This window comes from Larus michahellis, chromosome 15, assembly GCF_964199755.1.
Source record: "Larus michahellis chromosome 15, bLarMic1.1, whole genome shotgun sequence".
Taxonomy (NCBI): Eukaryota; Metazoa; Chordata; class Aves; order Charadriiformes; family Laridae; genus Larus; species Larus michahellis.
The window spans coordinates 14,355,829-14,369,790 of NC_133910.1; the positions used below are offsets into that span (position 1 = coordinate 14,355,829).

Below are 13,962 nucleotides of genomic sequence, written 5' to 3' on the forward strand. Positions count from 1 at the left end.
GAAAACAGTTACATGCATAAAGGATTCTCTTTTCTTAAATATCATAAAAGATTTTTTTTTTCATCTATGGAACGGTAGTTTATAACTTTCTTGATTCTGATAAGTGATATGTTTGTTCCTGCCCTTCTGTAGTGTGCAGGTCCTGTCACTTTATAAGGATGGCCATAAGTGCACACATTAGCAATTTAAAGGCTGTATTTTCTCTTATTTCCAGGTAATATACTGTGTTTGCCACTAATGCAGAGTATTACCTGTTTGCAAGGGCATGTAGCGATAGGACGAGCGGCAATGGTTTTAAACTAGAGCAGGGCAGGTTTAGATTAGACATTAGGAGGAAGTTCTTTACGCTGAGGATGGTGAGACGCTGGCCCAGGTTGCCCAGAGAGGTGGTGGAGGCCCCATCCCTGTAGACATTCAAGGCCAGGCTTTATGAGGCTCTGAGCAACCTGATGTAGTTGAAGAGTCCCTGCTCACTGCAGGGGTTTGGACTAGATGGCCATTAAAGGTCCCTTCCAAGCCGACAGATTCTATGATTACAGCAGACCTTTCCCATCTCACCTCTTAACATTTTAAGAAGCAAGTTTGGGCTCTCTCAGGCTACCGTCAGAAGAGCTTCTCCTTTTCCTCAAAAGGTTCAAATTCAAGGTTGTCTCCTTTACTCATCTTTTTCAAGTGTGGAAAACTTTGCATAGGGAAGTCAACTAGATCTGTGCTGTAGTCAGCTTTGAGGTCAGATTCCAGGGAAGTTGACTGCAAGGACAGCCAGTGATAATATAGCTAGTACAATGGTGAGCAAAACCAAGAGCCTGCTGAGCAGGAAAAGCTTTGTGTGAAACTCTGGGCCCACATGTGTTTCCCAGCTGGGAGGAGATCTCCAGGATCTGGTAATCATAAACAAACATACAGTATTGCCAAACTTGAAATGTGTAAGGTCAGACACTGTGACACTGACAAAAGGCAGTGCTGTGTTTGGAGTTCTTATTTAGCTCTTGCTATTCTTTGGTTTTATTTTCACATACAGAGTTACTAAAGAAGGCGGGAGGTTAAATGAAAGCTCCACTCTTTGTGTGGTAACTTCAGTTGAGAAACCAGATCTTTAAATGGAACAGCCACAACTAATACAGAAGATGTATTGGTCAGAAAGAAAAAAAATATTAGAGAAAACACCAATTCTAGTAATTTACCTTGTGTACCAAACTGTGTGTCAACTCTAGCTGAAAGGATGTAACAACCTTCAAGTTCTGCAGCTTTTTTTTTGCTGTGAGTAAAATATTACCAGCTGACGGTAAGACGTTACTGTTTAAAAAGGAAAAAAAATAATAAAAGCGGCAGAACTTCGCACTTCATGGAGGTGTGTTGCAGCTTTTTATTATCAATTTTCAGCTTTGGGTAAGTTTATTACAAACATCGGCCTATGAAGGTGGGTTCCTATGGTATCTGTGAACCACTATGATTTCTAGTGGCAGAATTGTGTAATACAGTAGTAAGGAAGGATGTATTTCTATAATGACTTTGAAACTGTGGAAGTGCAGACTGTTTCCCACGGCTGGCTCCGTGTTCCCTCCCTCTATGGATGCTAGCAGGATTCTGGAAGATCGCTTTTATTCCAGGGCCCCTATTCCGTCAGAAAGTGTTAAGAACCAGAATGACATATGGGACAGATTTAATACTTTCTATGTTCTCTGCAGTTTAAATGTTACAAAGTTATGCCTCATGCCCACTTGCAAAATGGCCAGCTTCAGGTCATGCTGCAAGGGTAAGCTGTAGTGACTGCGAGGTGAACCTATACAGAACTTGCTTCAGAAGGCTCTAGCAGCAGATAAAATTAATTTGTTACGGACTTTGGAGTTCCTGTTATGACATTATCTCTGTGATATATGGAGCATGCTGGTTATTTTAAGCTCTATTGTAGTGGAAGGATGTTTTGGCTAAATGGAAGGAACGCTGTAAAATTAAGAGGAAAAAATGAAAAGCTCTGCGCATAGGATAAAATATCCACAGATTATTTAATGTAACCTTGTGTATGTTTATAGTCTCTTCCTTCATCTTGCTTTCGTGAGTGTTATTAAAAATCTCTTCAAATGTTTAGATCTGAGGAAGTTTTAATGTCAAACTAGGATGAGATAGAGGAAGGTGTTGTTCTGCCTCCCTAAAAGTTGTGTAGGAATTTCGCAGAGCACCTGAGAGTTTGAGGATCTTAAACCTTAGTTTTCTTCACAATCCCCTGCAGACTTTTGCAAAGCTTTTCCTATACCTGTGTTTTGCTCAGTTGAGCCTGGCCTCTGGATATGTTTATATCCCACTGGATTTCTCATGAATAGTGTTTTACCGACAGACATAAGCAGAATCTGTGAAATGCCTTCAAAGCAACAAGTTCATCTTTTTTGCCTGAAGAGGATGGTGATAGATATTTGTGTGCTGTGGCACAGTTTCTCTAATGATCTTAGAAGAAAACTGTTAGAACAATATAACATAAAAAAGGCCTCTTACCAAGAAGTCAAGTAGATAAGTGTGTTAAAATAATTTTTTTTCTGAGTCCATTAGATTTAAATGCATTTGGGATGCTGGAATGCATTTGGCAATTTGCAAGTCTGAATTTGAGCTTATTTATAATTAATTGCATTTGTGGACCTGACCAGGAAAAATGCTGTATATTGTAGATATTGTTCTAGCTCTGATATATATTTTTTTCCCTTCTGTCAAAAAAAAAAGGGGGGGGGCAGCAAAACCATTGTACACGGTGGACAGACAGTATGTGGCTGACTTGCATCTAACACTCCTAGTAGTGCCAAAAGGGAATGTGGCTTTAATGACAGTGCATGGAGTTCCCAGCCTCCCGCACCAAGGTGTCGGGCTACTTGCATGACCTTGGACTGCTCAGTTGTTGGGTAAAGCTCGTAAGATAAACTCCTGCCATTTACTGTAGATGAGTTCACGTGCATCGACTTGTCAGCTTGGGGCAGTGTGATTGCTCAAGAGCTCCTTTATATGGGAGAATTTATTGGGATTTTCCACTAGCTTGCCTACAGCTGCACGCCCGGCAATTCTATACGTTAAATCTTGTTATGAGTCACTAAAGTTATCTGTTCGGTTACTGCAATCTCATTGCTTTTCTAGTCAGTAAAGTTAATAGCAATAAGCTCTTAGTCATTTTTACCAGTAGACATGAAAAAAACCTTAAAAGGTGTTTGTATCAGAATTCTGATTTTTGTGTGTAAACAAAACAAAGGGGGCGAACACATTGTTGGGTTGGGGTGAAACTCCAGGGTTCCGCACCTCAGTGGAAGGTTGGAGTGAGGAGACCTGAGTTTACTCTTCCTCAGCATCATCTTTAGTTAACTACAGTGACCCATGCTTTATGGTCTTTAAGCAGAAGGTGAGAGACTTGTATCGATCCCGGGCCCTGGAAGGGTGTTCATTCCCGGGAATGAGACTGGTCCCTGTAAAGGCTGGTTCGTGCGTGGGCAAACTTTCTTGTCCTTGTACTGTTTTTCTATGGCACCAATTAGATGACAGCCCTCATCGGCGATGTTTATACTTGTACTGGATCTGTCCCATTTCAGGATTCACAGCTGGTAATAGAAGCCTTTAAATCCGGGTTCGAGCCTCCGGGAGACGTCGACTTTGAGGACTTCACGCAGCCAATGAAGCGGACTGTCTCGGAATCCAGCCTTTCCAACTCAAGAGGGGATGGGAAGTCTGAGCCGAAGTTCGGTGGCAAGTCCAAGGGCAAGTTATGGCCATTCATCAAGAAAAATAAGGTACTGACTTGCAAACTTGAGCTTGGTGCTAGTATATGTATAGTAAATAACCTCTGTCTTGTCTAATAATCCTGGCAATTACAATTTTTTAAAGAGAATTTTAGATTCCGAAAGTTAATAACTGATGTCTTAATATGGTGTTTTGTTGTAGTCTTTGGTTACTTAAGTTTCTTTATATCTTGAAATATTTTTTTTCTTGTATAATTTCTTTAATTACGTTTAATTATATTAATTTAACTTAAGTTGTCACGTCTCTGCCATGGTCCATTTCTGTTCCTAACTCAGAGAAAGAATTAGAATTGTATACCACTTACCTAGTGCCATGTGCGCTAACTAACATCGTTACTTTTGGGAAGCTTTAATGTGGCATTACTGTTTTGACACTTCTAAAACTCTCCTTGGCTTTTCATTTGCATTATCTTTTCAGTCTGTCCACTGGGTTCAGCAGTTGGGTGGCTGGGAACAGGGAATTGCTGCGATTCATTCTTGTTAAGCACAACTAACGGAGCATAACTAACTGAGCAGTTGACTTCCTAAAAGAACCATATTAACTTATGTATCCATTAAACCTTTTTCATTTCACTGTCATATTTTACACCACAATGCATGGCGACATTTCTCTGGGGTTACCAGAATGTGTCAGGGTGACTGGACTAAACCGGTTTTCAGTAACACTGATGGAAGCCCGGAGTAGCTTTGTGGTTTTGATCTCACCCTTGCTCTGACCCTATGAAACCTCTTCTACTAATGCCAGAGTCAAAAGATCTACCTGTTCAAAATGGATCATTCCTGTTGCGCTGGTATGTGAGAGAACACGGCTGTCTGGTGCTTACATCAGTGTAGCCAGAAAAAAACCAACCAGGACTAACTCCTGAGCAAATTGGCAGAATAATTTGTAGAAGTGAAGTGTAATGCGCATTACTGAGGTATGATTTGAAAGCAGGAAGGAATGTGGTTTGTTGTTTTCCAGATAATAGAAACGCTACTGGGCACTAAGGTACCTTCCTTATCTGATCCATTTAAATTCAGGTATTTGAAAGCTCTATCCATATGCATTATTTTGAGCTGTCCACAGAAGAGAACAGGGCAATTTATGGGGATAGCACTGCATGGAAGAGTCTGCATGAGCCTCCTGTCAAAATACTTTGTGTTACTCTTCTGTTGCATCACTTACTAAAACTTCCATTTATCACATTCTTTATTTAACACAACTCTTAAATACTGCTTTCCCCCCGTCTTTTGAACCATGGCCTTTAATATTTAATTATTTAATTGGTTTTTTCTCTGGATTTCAAATATTGGTTTTGATGCTTATTTTCGTTTTATCTTTTTATTTTGGTTTTTATTCTGTCACTTCTCCATCTCTTATACGTAGCTTATGTCCCTTTTAACATCCCCCCATCAGCCCCCTCCTCCTCCCCCTGCCTCTGCCTCACCCTCTGCTGTTCCCAACGGCCCCCAGTCTCCCAAGCAGCAAAAGGAACCCCTCTCCCATCGCTTCAACGAGTTTATGACCTCCAAACCCAAAATCCACTGCTTCAGGAGCCTAAAGCGCGGGGTAAGTTCTCCTCTGGATACCTCTCTCTCTCTTTCTTTCTCTTTTCTTTCTTTCTTGCGCTTTTATTGCACGTTCTGTTATGTAAAAACTTGTTTTGTTTTGTGAATGAATCCATTGTGTTTTATCATAACATGCAGACAAATCCAAGGAATCCCAACCTATAAAGCCATTTGTAGTCAAAAACCCCACAATGAAACCACAAAAAGTGCAGCTGCTGATGGAAATTACCCATTTGGGCTTTTTGGGGAGGAGGGATTGTCCAAAGAATGGAAGGAAGAGCTGAAGATTAAGTAATACTCATGTAGAAGTCAAAGTCACTAATTTAGTAGCCCTGCGTATGTCTGTAGCAGAGTAGGTTTGGAGGAGCTCCGTTCAGAGGTTTCCTCTGATCCTGGTGCTGCATGTTGTCTACCTTCATGTGAAAAGTTTTTCTCTCTGCAGGGTGAGCCTCTCAGCTCAATATCTGTGGCAGGAGGAGGACAGTAATTAGGAGGGATTCTAGAAAATAATTCTTTTGACCTCAGTTGGTGCATGTTCAGGCGTTCACCTTGCTGTAGTAGTGGGAAGATGACTTCCCTGTGTTTCATGGCGAAGAACGCCTCTGTGTGCGACTTCTGTTCCAGAGACTTGGCCTCAGATGGTGCTTCAAGTGCTGCAATGTTAGCTTGCTTAGGAAGTCTAGTCTTAAGATAAAAAAAAAGGCGAGATGTGAAAGATGAACTGATTCTAGGTGGTTTATGGTACGTGTGTGCTTTAAACCAGGGCTGCCGTGATGGTGGAGCCTCGGGGGTGACACTGAATTTAATGTTCCATGCAGCTACCTAGATGTATTGATTGCAGTTGACTCAAATATTTGGGGCTGACACTTCTCAAGGACCTAAACCACATCCTGTAGCATGAAGTTTCAATAAGATAGGAGGGTTTGACTCAATTGCTGTAGAGAGCATAAGTAATACTGCTTCCCACCAAATCTGTTTATCATGTCTGTGTCTGGACCTCCATGAGCAGATGATGTGGCTTAAACAGCTTTTTAAGTGTCCATAGAAGAATTTAAAATCCTGCCATGCTCTTTAACTTTTTTCTAATTAGGTTTAAGTGTTTTCTCCCCAATTTTTATTCTTGACACTTTAAATGTTAATGAAATATCTTTGTGAAAATACCAAGTTGAAAAACTATTTTTAATGGACATTAATAGCTGCCATTCTTGCAAACTGTGGAGGAAAGACATTAACTAAGAATTTGATAAGCATTATGTGATGAACCATTGTAAAGCTAGCAAAAAAATTTCAGTTTCCACGTTGGACTTGTCCTTGCAGCCCTCTCTACTTACATTGGCATGCAGAACTGCAGGCCAGCAGGTCTTTTTCTGGGCATTTCCCATTAAGTCCACAGATTTTGTGGGTTTCTGAACTGACTTTCACTTCCCAGTGCTATGATGCACTCAGTTTAAAATGATATTCCATCTGCAAAAGCTGTATCAGTCTAGCATGCGAGCTCCAAAACACAGATGAGATGTTCTGAGGGATTAAGGTTTGGGTTTTTCAGCTGAAGTGCAGTGTGGTAGATGCTGGTTTATGTGCTGTACAGTGCAGAGAAGCTGAACGCCTCCATGGCTGACCTTGGGGATTCACCTGCGTGTAGATCACGCTGTATCAACATTTTGTGACACATCACTACTGTTACAAGCGCAGTGTCCCTGTCTCCTCTGCTGCTGATGGAGTAGAAAGCGTGACCTGAGTTTTCCCAGGTCAGCTGCTCTGTTCCTGTCCTTGACATTGGCTGTGCCTATAGCGGTAAACTGATGTGGAAGTGTTTGTGTTGAATAAAATGTTCTCATTGGTGGTCTTCATAAGCAGTAAGTAAAATAACAGGTCCCTGAGTGAAAATTTTCCATTTTTCAAATAAAAAGAAGACTTTATCTTTCCAGAAGCTCGCACGTGGCACAGTTGTGCTGAGAAGTCGCTGGCATAGCATGACTTTGGCTCCTGGATTAAGGTCCTTAGAATTATTTCCTCCTATAAAAATTACAGGAAGGAGACGCAAGTGTTCAGTATTTTAAAATGTTTTTTAGAGCAGGCTGTAACAGCAAGGAAGTGACTCCTTTAAAAAGCCCAAATTCTGCTCCAGGGACTGCACTGGCATTTAGGGCTGAGGCTGGAGCTGTACAAGTAGAGATGATTTCAGTCGGGAACTTCAGTGGTTAGTTACTGAGAATTGAGAGCAGTGCTGTAAACAATATTTTGTCTCCTCTGGTTGCAGACAGTACTTTTTATAAAAAGGTGTTTTATACAGAGCGGTTTTCAGTTCTTTGCTAAGGATTTCCCATTTAATGGGAAATTCAGAGCCCCAGAAAGTCATGTTTCCGCACACTTCACTGATTTTCACTGGGGAAGCGGGAAGTTTCTAAGCTGTCCAAAGGCAGGTTCTGTAAATGTACCCCCTTCCCTCAGTTGCAGTTTGGCTCAGAGCGTCTTCTCAGTAGCTTTTACCGGGGGAGACAGTATTTCAATTCTGCTTCTGCAGCAGCAAACCCGGGCACTGAGCTGGGTAGTGGCTGTCTTGGTAGCACCTGGCAGTCGGCTTCATCCGGGGTATGAGACACTTTGGAGAGTCCAGTGCTGCTGAAGGAGAAGGTTTGTACTGCAATCCAGTGCTCCGATAGTGCCATTCGTGGAACAGAATATTGAAAATAGTGCTGAATATTTCTAACTTGATTTAAAAATACTAGTTTGTAGATCCCTGGGCACTTCACAAATTTGTATTTCAAATGTACAAATTCTTATTTAGTGAGTATTTGGCCGTATAAGCAATTATAACTAATGGCCTTTAATATTTAATGAAGAAAGGCCATTATCATATGTATTAACTATCTGAGAAATCCAAGCAAGTCTTACAAATTCTGTGTACCATGTTGGTTTTAAGTGGCTTGTGCGGAAGGTGAAATAATGAGAACAATTTCCTATAGTCTTCCCTGAAATCCCTCAAATTTCTGCTGGCACGTTCATTAAAAATTTGCAAGGAAAGGCTATTGCTAAATCTTCATTTAAACCTTTCACTGTGTTCTCTTTCTGTTTTATTTCCTTCCCCTGTTAGCTACCAGGGTGTTTGTATGTAAATACTTTTCCTGCCTGACTCATCCCGCAGAGTTGGAGGCCAGTGTTCAGATCATCCTCTCTTTTTCCAGAGGGACGAATTGAGGACGCTTGCTTCATGTAGAAATATGGCGTAGGAGAGGCTGCAAAGCTCTGGCAGCTTCCTCCGACTGATTTGAAAACTTGTCAAGTTCCCATTTTGTAAGTCCTTGGTGATTTGTTATACAAATGGTCAGACTAAAAGATCATGAAAATGCCATATGACCTTCAAAAATAAAATAATTCTAACCAGGCAAAAAATAAATCAAGAGCCACCCTCAAATCCGGTTAATTTATTACATGAAAAATGAGTGGTTGGCATTTGTTTCAGCTGATGTGGTTGATATGACCCACTTTATATTCAGTACAGCCAGATAATACTGTTAATTCTGCTTTTACCATAATAAGTTTCGTAAGATTTCCTTTTCTCAATTCCTCTCCATCCCCCTGCTAAACACAAAAGCATCTGAATTTTGCTCAGGAGCATGTTACAAATACCTGACTGTGAAGTTACCAACGAAATTAGGAGGACATAGAGGAGATGGTGTCCTCTACACAGAAGAACATTTGATCCGTGCAGAAATACATCAGTGAAGCAACTTTTGGCCAGGTCAGGCAGGTAGCCAGCAGGACAGGACAGTGTAACGGCTGTTTGCCTTTGGACACTGAAGAATTTTGTTTGCTCTGAATATTGTCTCCGCACTGCTGGTTTTGTTCAGAGACAAAATTCCACTCCAGCCGGACACCTTGCAGTAAAGGTGGCCACAAAGGTATTTTAAGTATTATTTTTAGAGTATTCAATGAAATTATCAAGCAGGTCCTTCCTGGCTTTGTTGATAAACTGGGCTGTTAACTCCTGCAAAAGCCAGGGTAACAATTTGTTTATTTCAGAGGAAACTTTTTTTTTTTTTGCATTGGCTTAAGGAAGAAGTGCATGAAAAGGAACTACTTAATGTGAACAAGTCCAGTAGATACTAAGACCTTAACAGGACAGATACCACCAGCAGAATGGCACATTGTAATTGATCATTGTAAATGAAACATGAGTGAGTGAATGGATTCCCATACAATTCCTCTGTGAAATCTTTGCTATCAGAACGTGTCTGGAGAGGCAGTATATTGTAGTAATTCCATTATAAAGTTTTGGTTTAGCATCTTATGTTGCATTTGGAAAGAGAAATTACAGAACTAAAGCGGACTGACTGTTAAAATGAATTATATAATTAATAATGACATGTCCTCTGCCCAGTCTGGTTTTAATTTTGCTTCTAAACCAAAAATCCAATGAATCTTGTTATCATGGAAGGAAGCAGATGCCTGAACAATTTACAACAGATGCAAGGTTAATGTAGAGGCACCAATACCAGCGTCAGTGGTCACTGCCAATACGAAATCCTAGTCTGTTTAAAAAAAATAAAAAAAATAGAAAAAAATTGGTGACTCTTGTCAGTGTCTATGGTTTTCTAATCACATTTTTGTGTTTTCCTCAAAGCTTCTTTCTTCTACCCTCAACGTCCATTGTAGAAAATACTGTAAAACCGTTACAGCACTTGTCATGGATCAGAGTTAGAAGGGGGCGGAGGGGGAAGTCTTATACTGTCCTTTTAAAGAGGTATTAGACTCTCACAAAAATTGTAAAAGTAGTGTAACATCTAAAATCAGCTCTGTCTCTTTAGGGAAGTTAAAGCCAGGAGAGTACAAAAAATGAGGAACCACTTACATAAGTCAATTTAATTTATGCTTGCTCTGCTTTTTCTAATTCCATTTTGAGGACAAAGAAGACTCAATATTCTGCTAGTTGATATTAATTTTGTGTTCTTTTGTTTTATTGCTATAGCGGCAGTAACATCAGCACCTTTATTTAAAGAGCAATACTTCTGAACTAACAAAATCCAGGGGTAGAACTTACACCTTCGAATTACTGTGCTGTGCAGATTTGCCTTTCCTCCCTTGCCTCAGCATCTGGGATGTGACGAAGCAGAGAGGATGGGTCTGGGAGCTGGGACACAGATATTGCTCTCATTACCCAAGTTCCAGCCTCCAGGCAGTTCCCTAAGGCGCACGGAGGGACTTTTGTGGTTTCCTTTTTAATGGAAGTTGTTGACTTCATTACAATGTGATTTTATTTCCATTGCACCAGTTAATGTTTTTCCCTTACCATCCCGTCTGTTCTCTGTGACATACCGTGCAGTCTTCTCCCTTGACGCGTAGCTGTTGGTCTGCCTGGGTGGTGGGCACTTCGTTGTTCTGTGAGCATGCAGAAACAGCAAACAAAACAAACCGCCCCCTCTTGTACCTGCTCTCTTCCCTGCCCCTGGGCTTACTTGTTATGCTAATGTAAGTGTATAAATCTGTGGCAAGAACAGGATTTTTTGGTGGGTGGGGTCATTCACGCCTTGGTTTGTTCTAGCACAGAGAGATGTTTTCTGACCTTGCGTGTTTAAGCTAGTATTTAAAAATATGGTATTTTCTGATTTTTGTGAGAATGCTAATCTCTTAATATTCGCCTAGTTTCTAGGAAACTTCCACTTTGCACTTAAAGGCTAGTTAAATGCCAAGCTGTCTTTTGCTGTAGAAGCAGTAAACACAGAGGTGCCGTGCTCGTCTCCAGTGTAACGGATGTGTGTTTTCTCTTGCTGACTCACCAGCAGACACAGTCTTTGTATATTCACAAAGAACTCATGAAGAGGACTTTAGGGACACCCACGTGTGCCATTGAGGCTAGGGAATATGTTGTAAGTCCGTGTATGGTGTGACCAGCCCATACCGTTGCTACACAGTCGCTAACCCCACTTACAACGCCATCAGTGTGTGCTGTGGAAATGTGCTTTGTAAAAGATAAACCGAAAATTTGATGGGAGGCAAGTTGCAGCTTACTGTGTTATGTGCAGGAAAGATAAGTCTGCTAGACCTGGAAATGCTGAAATTGGCACAACTGAAATAGCTGGACCTGTGAAATTCAGAGTAAGGACCGCAAACAGGTTCCATGCATTTATTCTGAATTATTTTACAAATGCAGTCTTGAGCCCAGCCCTGATTCACAGCAGTGCAGTGACACCTTCCGTGCCTGGTCATGAAGCTTTCTGAAGCTTCCCTGAACTCTCTGTACTGATCATAGTTCATGGAATTCATGGAATCAAGATACTTGGCCTCTAAATATGATATGAATAAAGCAGAGTATGGGAAGATTGTTACAGGACCACTAAGAAAGAAAATGACCCTCCTGGTTTTATGAAGTCCAGTGATTTATTTCAATCCCATTTTCTGTAAGTGAGGTTAGTGTCCGTGACTGTCCAATAACACATGGACTTGCTGGCTTTCATGCTCTCTCATGTGTTATTGAAGCTTGTGGCTCTTAGGCTCTTCATTTTTTCCCTGCAAGACTAAGCAAGACTTGTTTTAAATTGACAGCTTGAAACAGATTTGCTCATTTTGAAGAAATGGAATTTATTCGATCATTTGGGGGGGAAAAAACGCCCCTGTTCTCCCAGGAGCTCTGAGCAAGTTTCTAGCTGTGAAAACCCAACAGAGTGGGCAAAAGTAATTACTTAGTGTTTAATGCAGATTTATTTTCAGTCTGCTTATACTTGTTTATACAAACTGAATTGCTCTCATATGAAATGATGAATACATTTCAGAAATGGAAAACTGAATGTGACTTATTTCAGCATTTCGCTGTTTCCAGTCTATGATCTGCTTTGTTATTTGTACTGGTTATAACAATCCCTGATGTACTATTTGGAAATGCTATTAATAAGTTCTCTATTTTTGTCATACTTAACAGCATAAGAATTCGGCATACAGTGTCTATAATCCGTTTCAAATTTGCTGAATTTACAGCAAAAGAATAGTCTTGATGCAGATGATTCTTCGCAGTAGTATAGTGCCTTTAGAGTGAGTAGTGTTTAGAAACTAGCGCATGTAGCATACATTTGTGCCTTTGATAGAGTGCTTCATAGGTAAATATTTATTCTGCACCATGAGTCTTGTCTGTATGTACAAGGATCTCAATTTGTGCTGATCATGTCTATGCTAAAGTTCACAGGAACGCTAAAACAATTATACAAACAAAAGCTGCCTATGCTGAATTTCTTCAGCAGTGTATTTTAGCTCATTCTTTCTCCTTCCTGTATGATTATTCTCTCAGATGGATTGGTTTTGTTTGCTGTTTTTAATGGCCTAGTAGCTGAGAGAGTGAATTTCTTCATTGCACTGTGATCATTATCATGTGTTTACTTCCTGATGGACTGAGCTTCAGAGGGAAGTTTAACCGCTGCGTTGTCACCGAGCGCCTCAGTTCAAATGGAGTATTTCACTATTTATCGCAAGGCCAGACGTTTTCCTTGAATGGTTGGTGTGTATTGCTGTACAAATTCTGGTAACTGATGGTAATTGTTGTTTTTGAAAAACGTGTATTTCTTAACTCATGCTGTCAAAAACATCATAGGTCTGGAGCCACCTTTATTTTGAATCTAGTCCTAAAGAACTGTGCTGTTGCTAAAAATGGAGCACCTGTTTGAGAGCATCCTATTCAGGAGCTGTTGGTAGTAAAATAATAGAGAACTCTTGAATGGAAAGAGATTCAGAGGTTCTCGCAGTCAGATCAGCGCCTGCAGTGAGAGCTGTTTTCCAGCTTTTCTGTTTCAACTGTCTTTAGCACCGAGCACGTGTATTTATGCACTTACAAGTTTGTTGCGTAGTTTGAGCATTTCACAACTGTCCCCAGTGAGCTGGAAGGACAGGCACAGTGCGGACTGCTGGAGGAGGTGGCTGGGGGGTAGTTTTGATTTACCCTTTAACATCTGGCTTTATATCCTGAGCAGCAGCTAACTTGTGCTCCTTGGCAGCAAACAGGAAAAGCACTGTTAGTCTCCCTATCTCTTGGAAGAACCTTCTGAATTGCAGCTGTTGTAACATCTTACAACACTGTAAGAGGCTTTGGTAACTTTGCCTGCCCAGGCACATTTGTTCCCATGGCAGTTTTGGAGACCCTCCCGTGCTGTCGAGAGCTCTATGTGCAAGTGATGGAGGGCAGAGGCAAAGCGTCCTGCTCTGGAGGCCCTTGAAGCATCCTCCTCACTTGAGTCTCTCACTTTCCCAGAGTAACTAAAAGATAACGGTTTGGCTCTGGACCAGGAGATGTGGTAACCTTTGAAGAATTAGATCAGGTATATCATTTAAGGAGCTTGAATAATGTCTTGCTGTGCTATCATAGAATCAATTTGGTGGAAAGAGAAGAGGGTTTTTTTTCCTTCTTCTTGGTCCTGACCTTGTCTGACTGTATGGCCAAAGTAAGTTTGAGACTTGAATATTTGTTTTCGAATTGTTCAAGAATGTGAAATGACTTTATGTGACTGCCTGGACAGGACTGTACGCAATCAACAGGGATATTTCAGGGATGTTGTCCTTTGGACATAGGCCTGGGAGCTAGGAATTCACTGGAGATTGCTGGAGATCCCACCACGTGGTGTGCAGCTGGAGGCCAAAGACAGTACCTTGCCTCTCTAGTGAG

The 13,962-nt window shown here is 41.0% G+C and overlaps 1 protein-coding gene across 24 annotated transcripts in view; it reads left to right on the plus strand.

The window, feature by feature from the left end:
• Positions 1–13,962, plus strand: part of FNBP1 (formin binding protein 1) — a 102,575-nt gene that overhangs the window by 70,429 nt on the left and 18,184 nt on the right. For 7 of the 24 annotated variants that reach the window (XM_074608601.1, XM_074608592.1, XM_074608594.1 and 4 more), the window contains exons 9-10: positions 3,564–3,761; positions 5,137–5,319. In XM_074608601.1, coding sequence (XP_074464702.1) covers positions 3,564–3,761; positions 5,137–5,319 — 381 coding nt within the window. Of the gene's footprint in view, positions 1–3,563; positions 3,762–5,136; positions 5,320–11,098; positions 11,186–13,962 lie in introns of all 24 variants that reach the window. The other 17 variants (XM_074608615.1, XM_074608610.1, XM_074608611.1 and 14 more) reach the window with 6 other exon arrangements.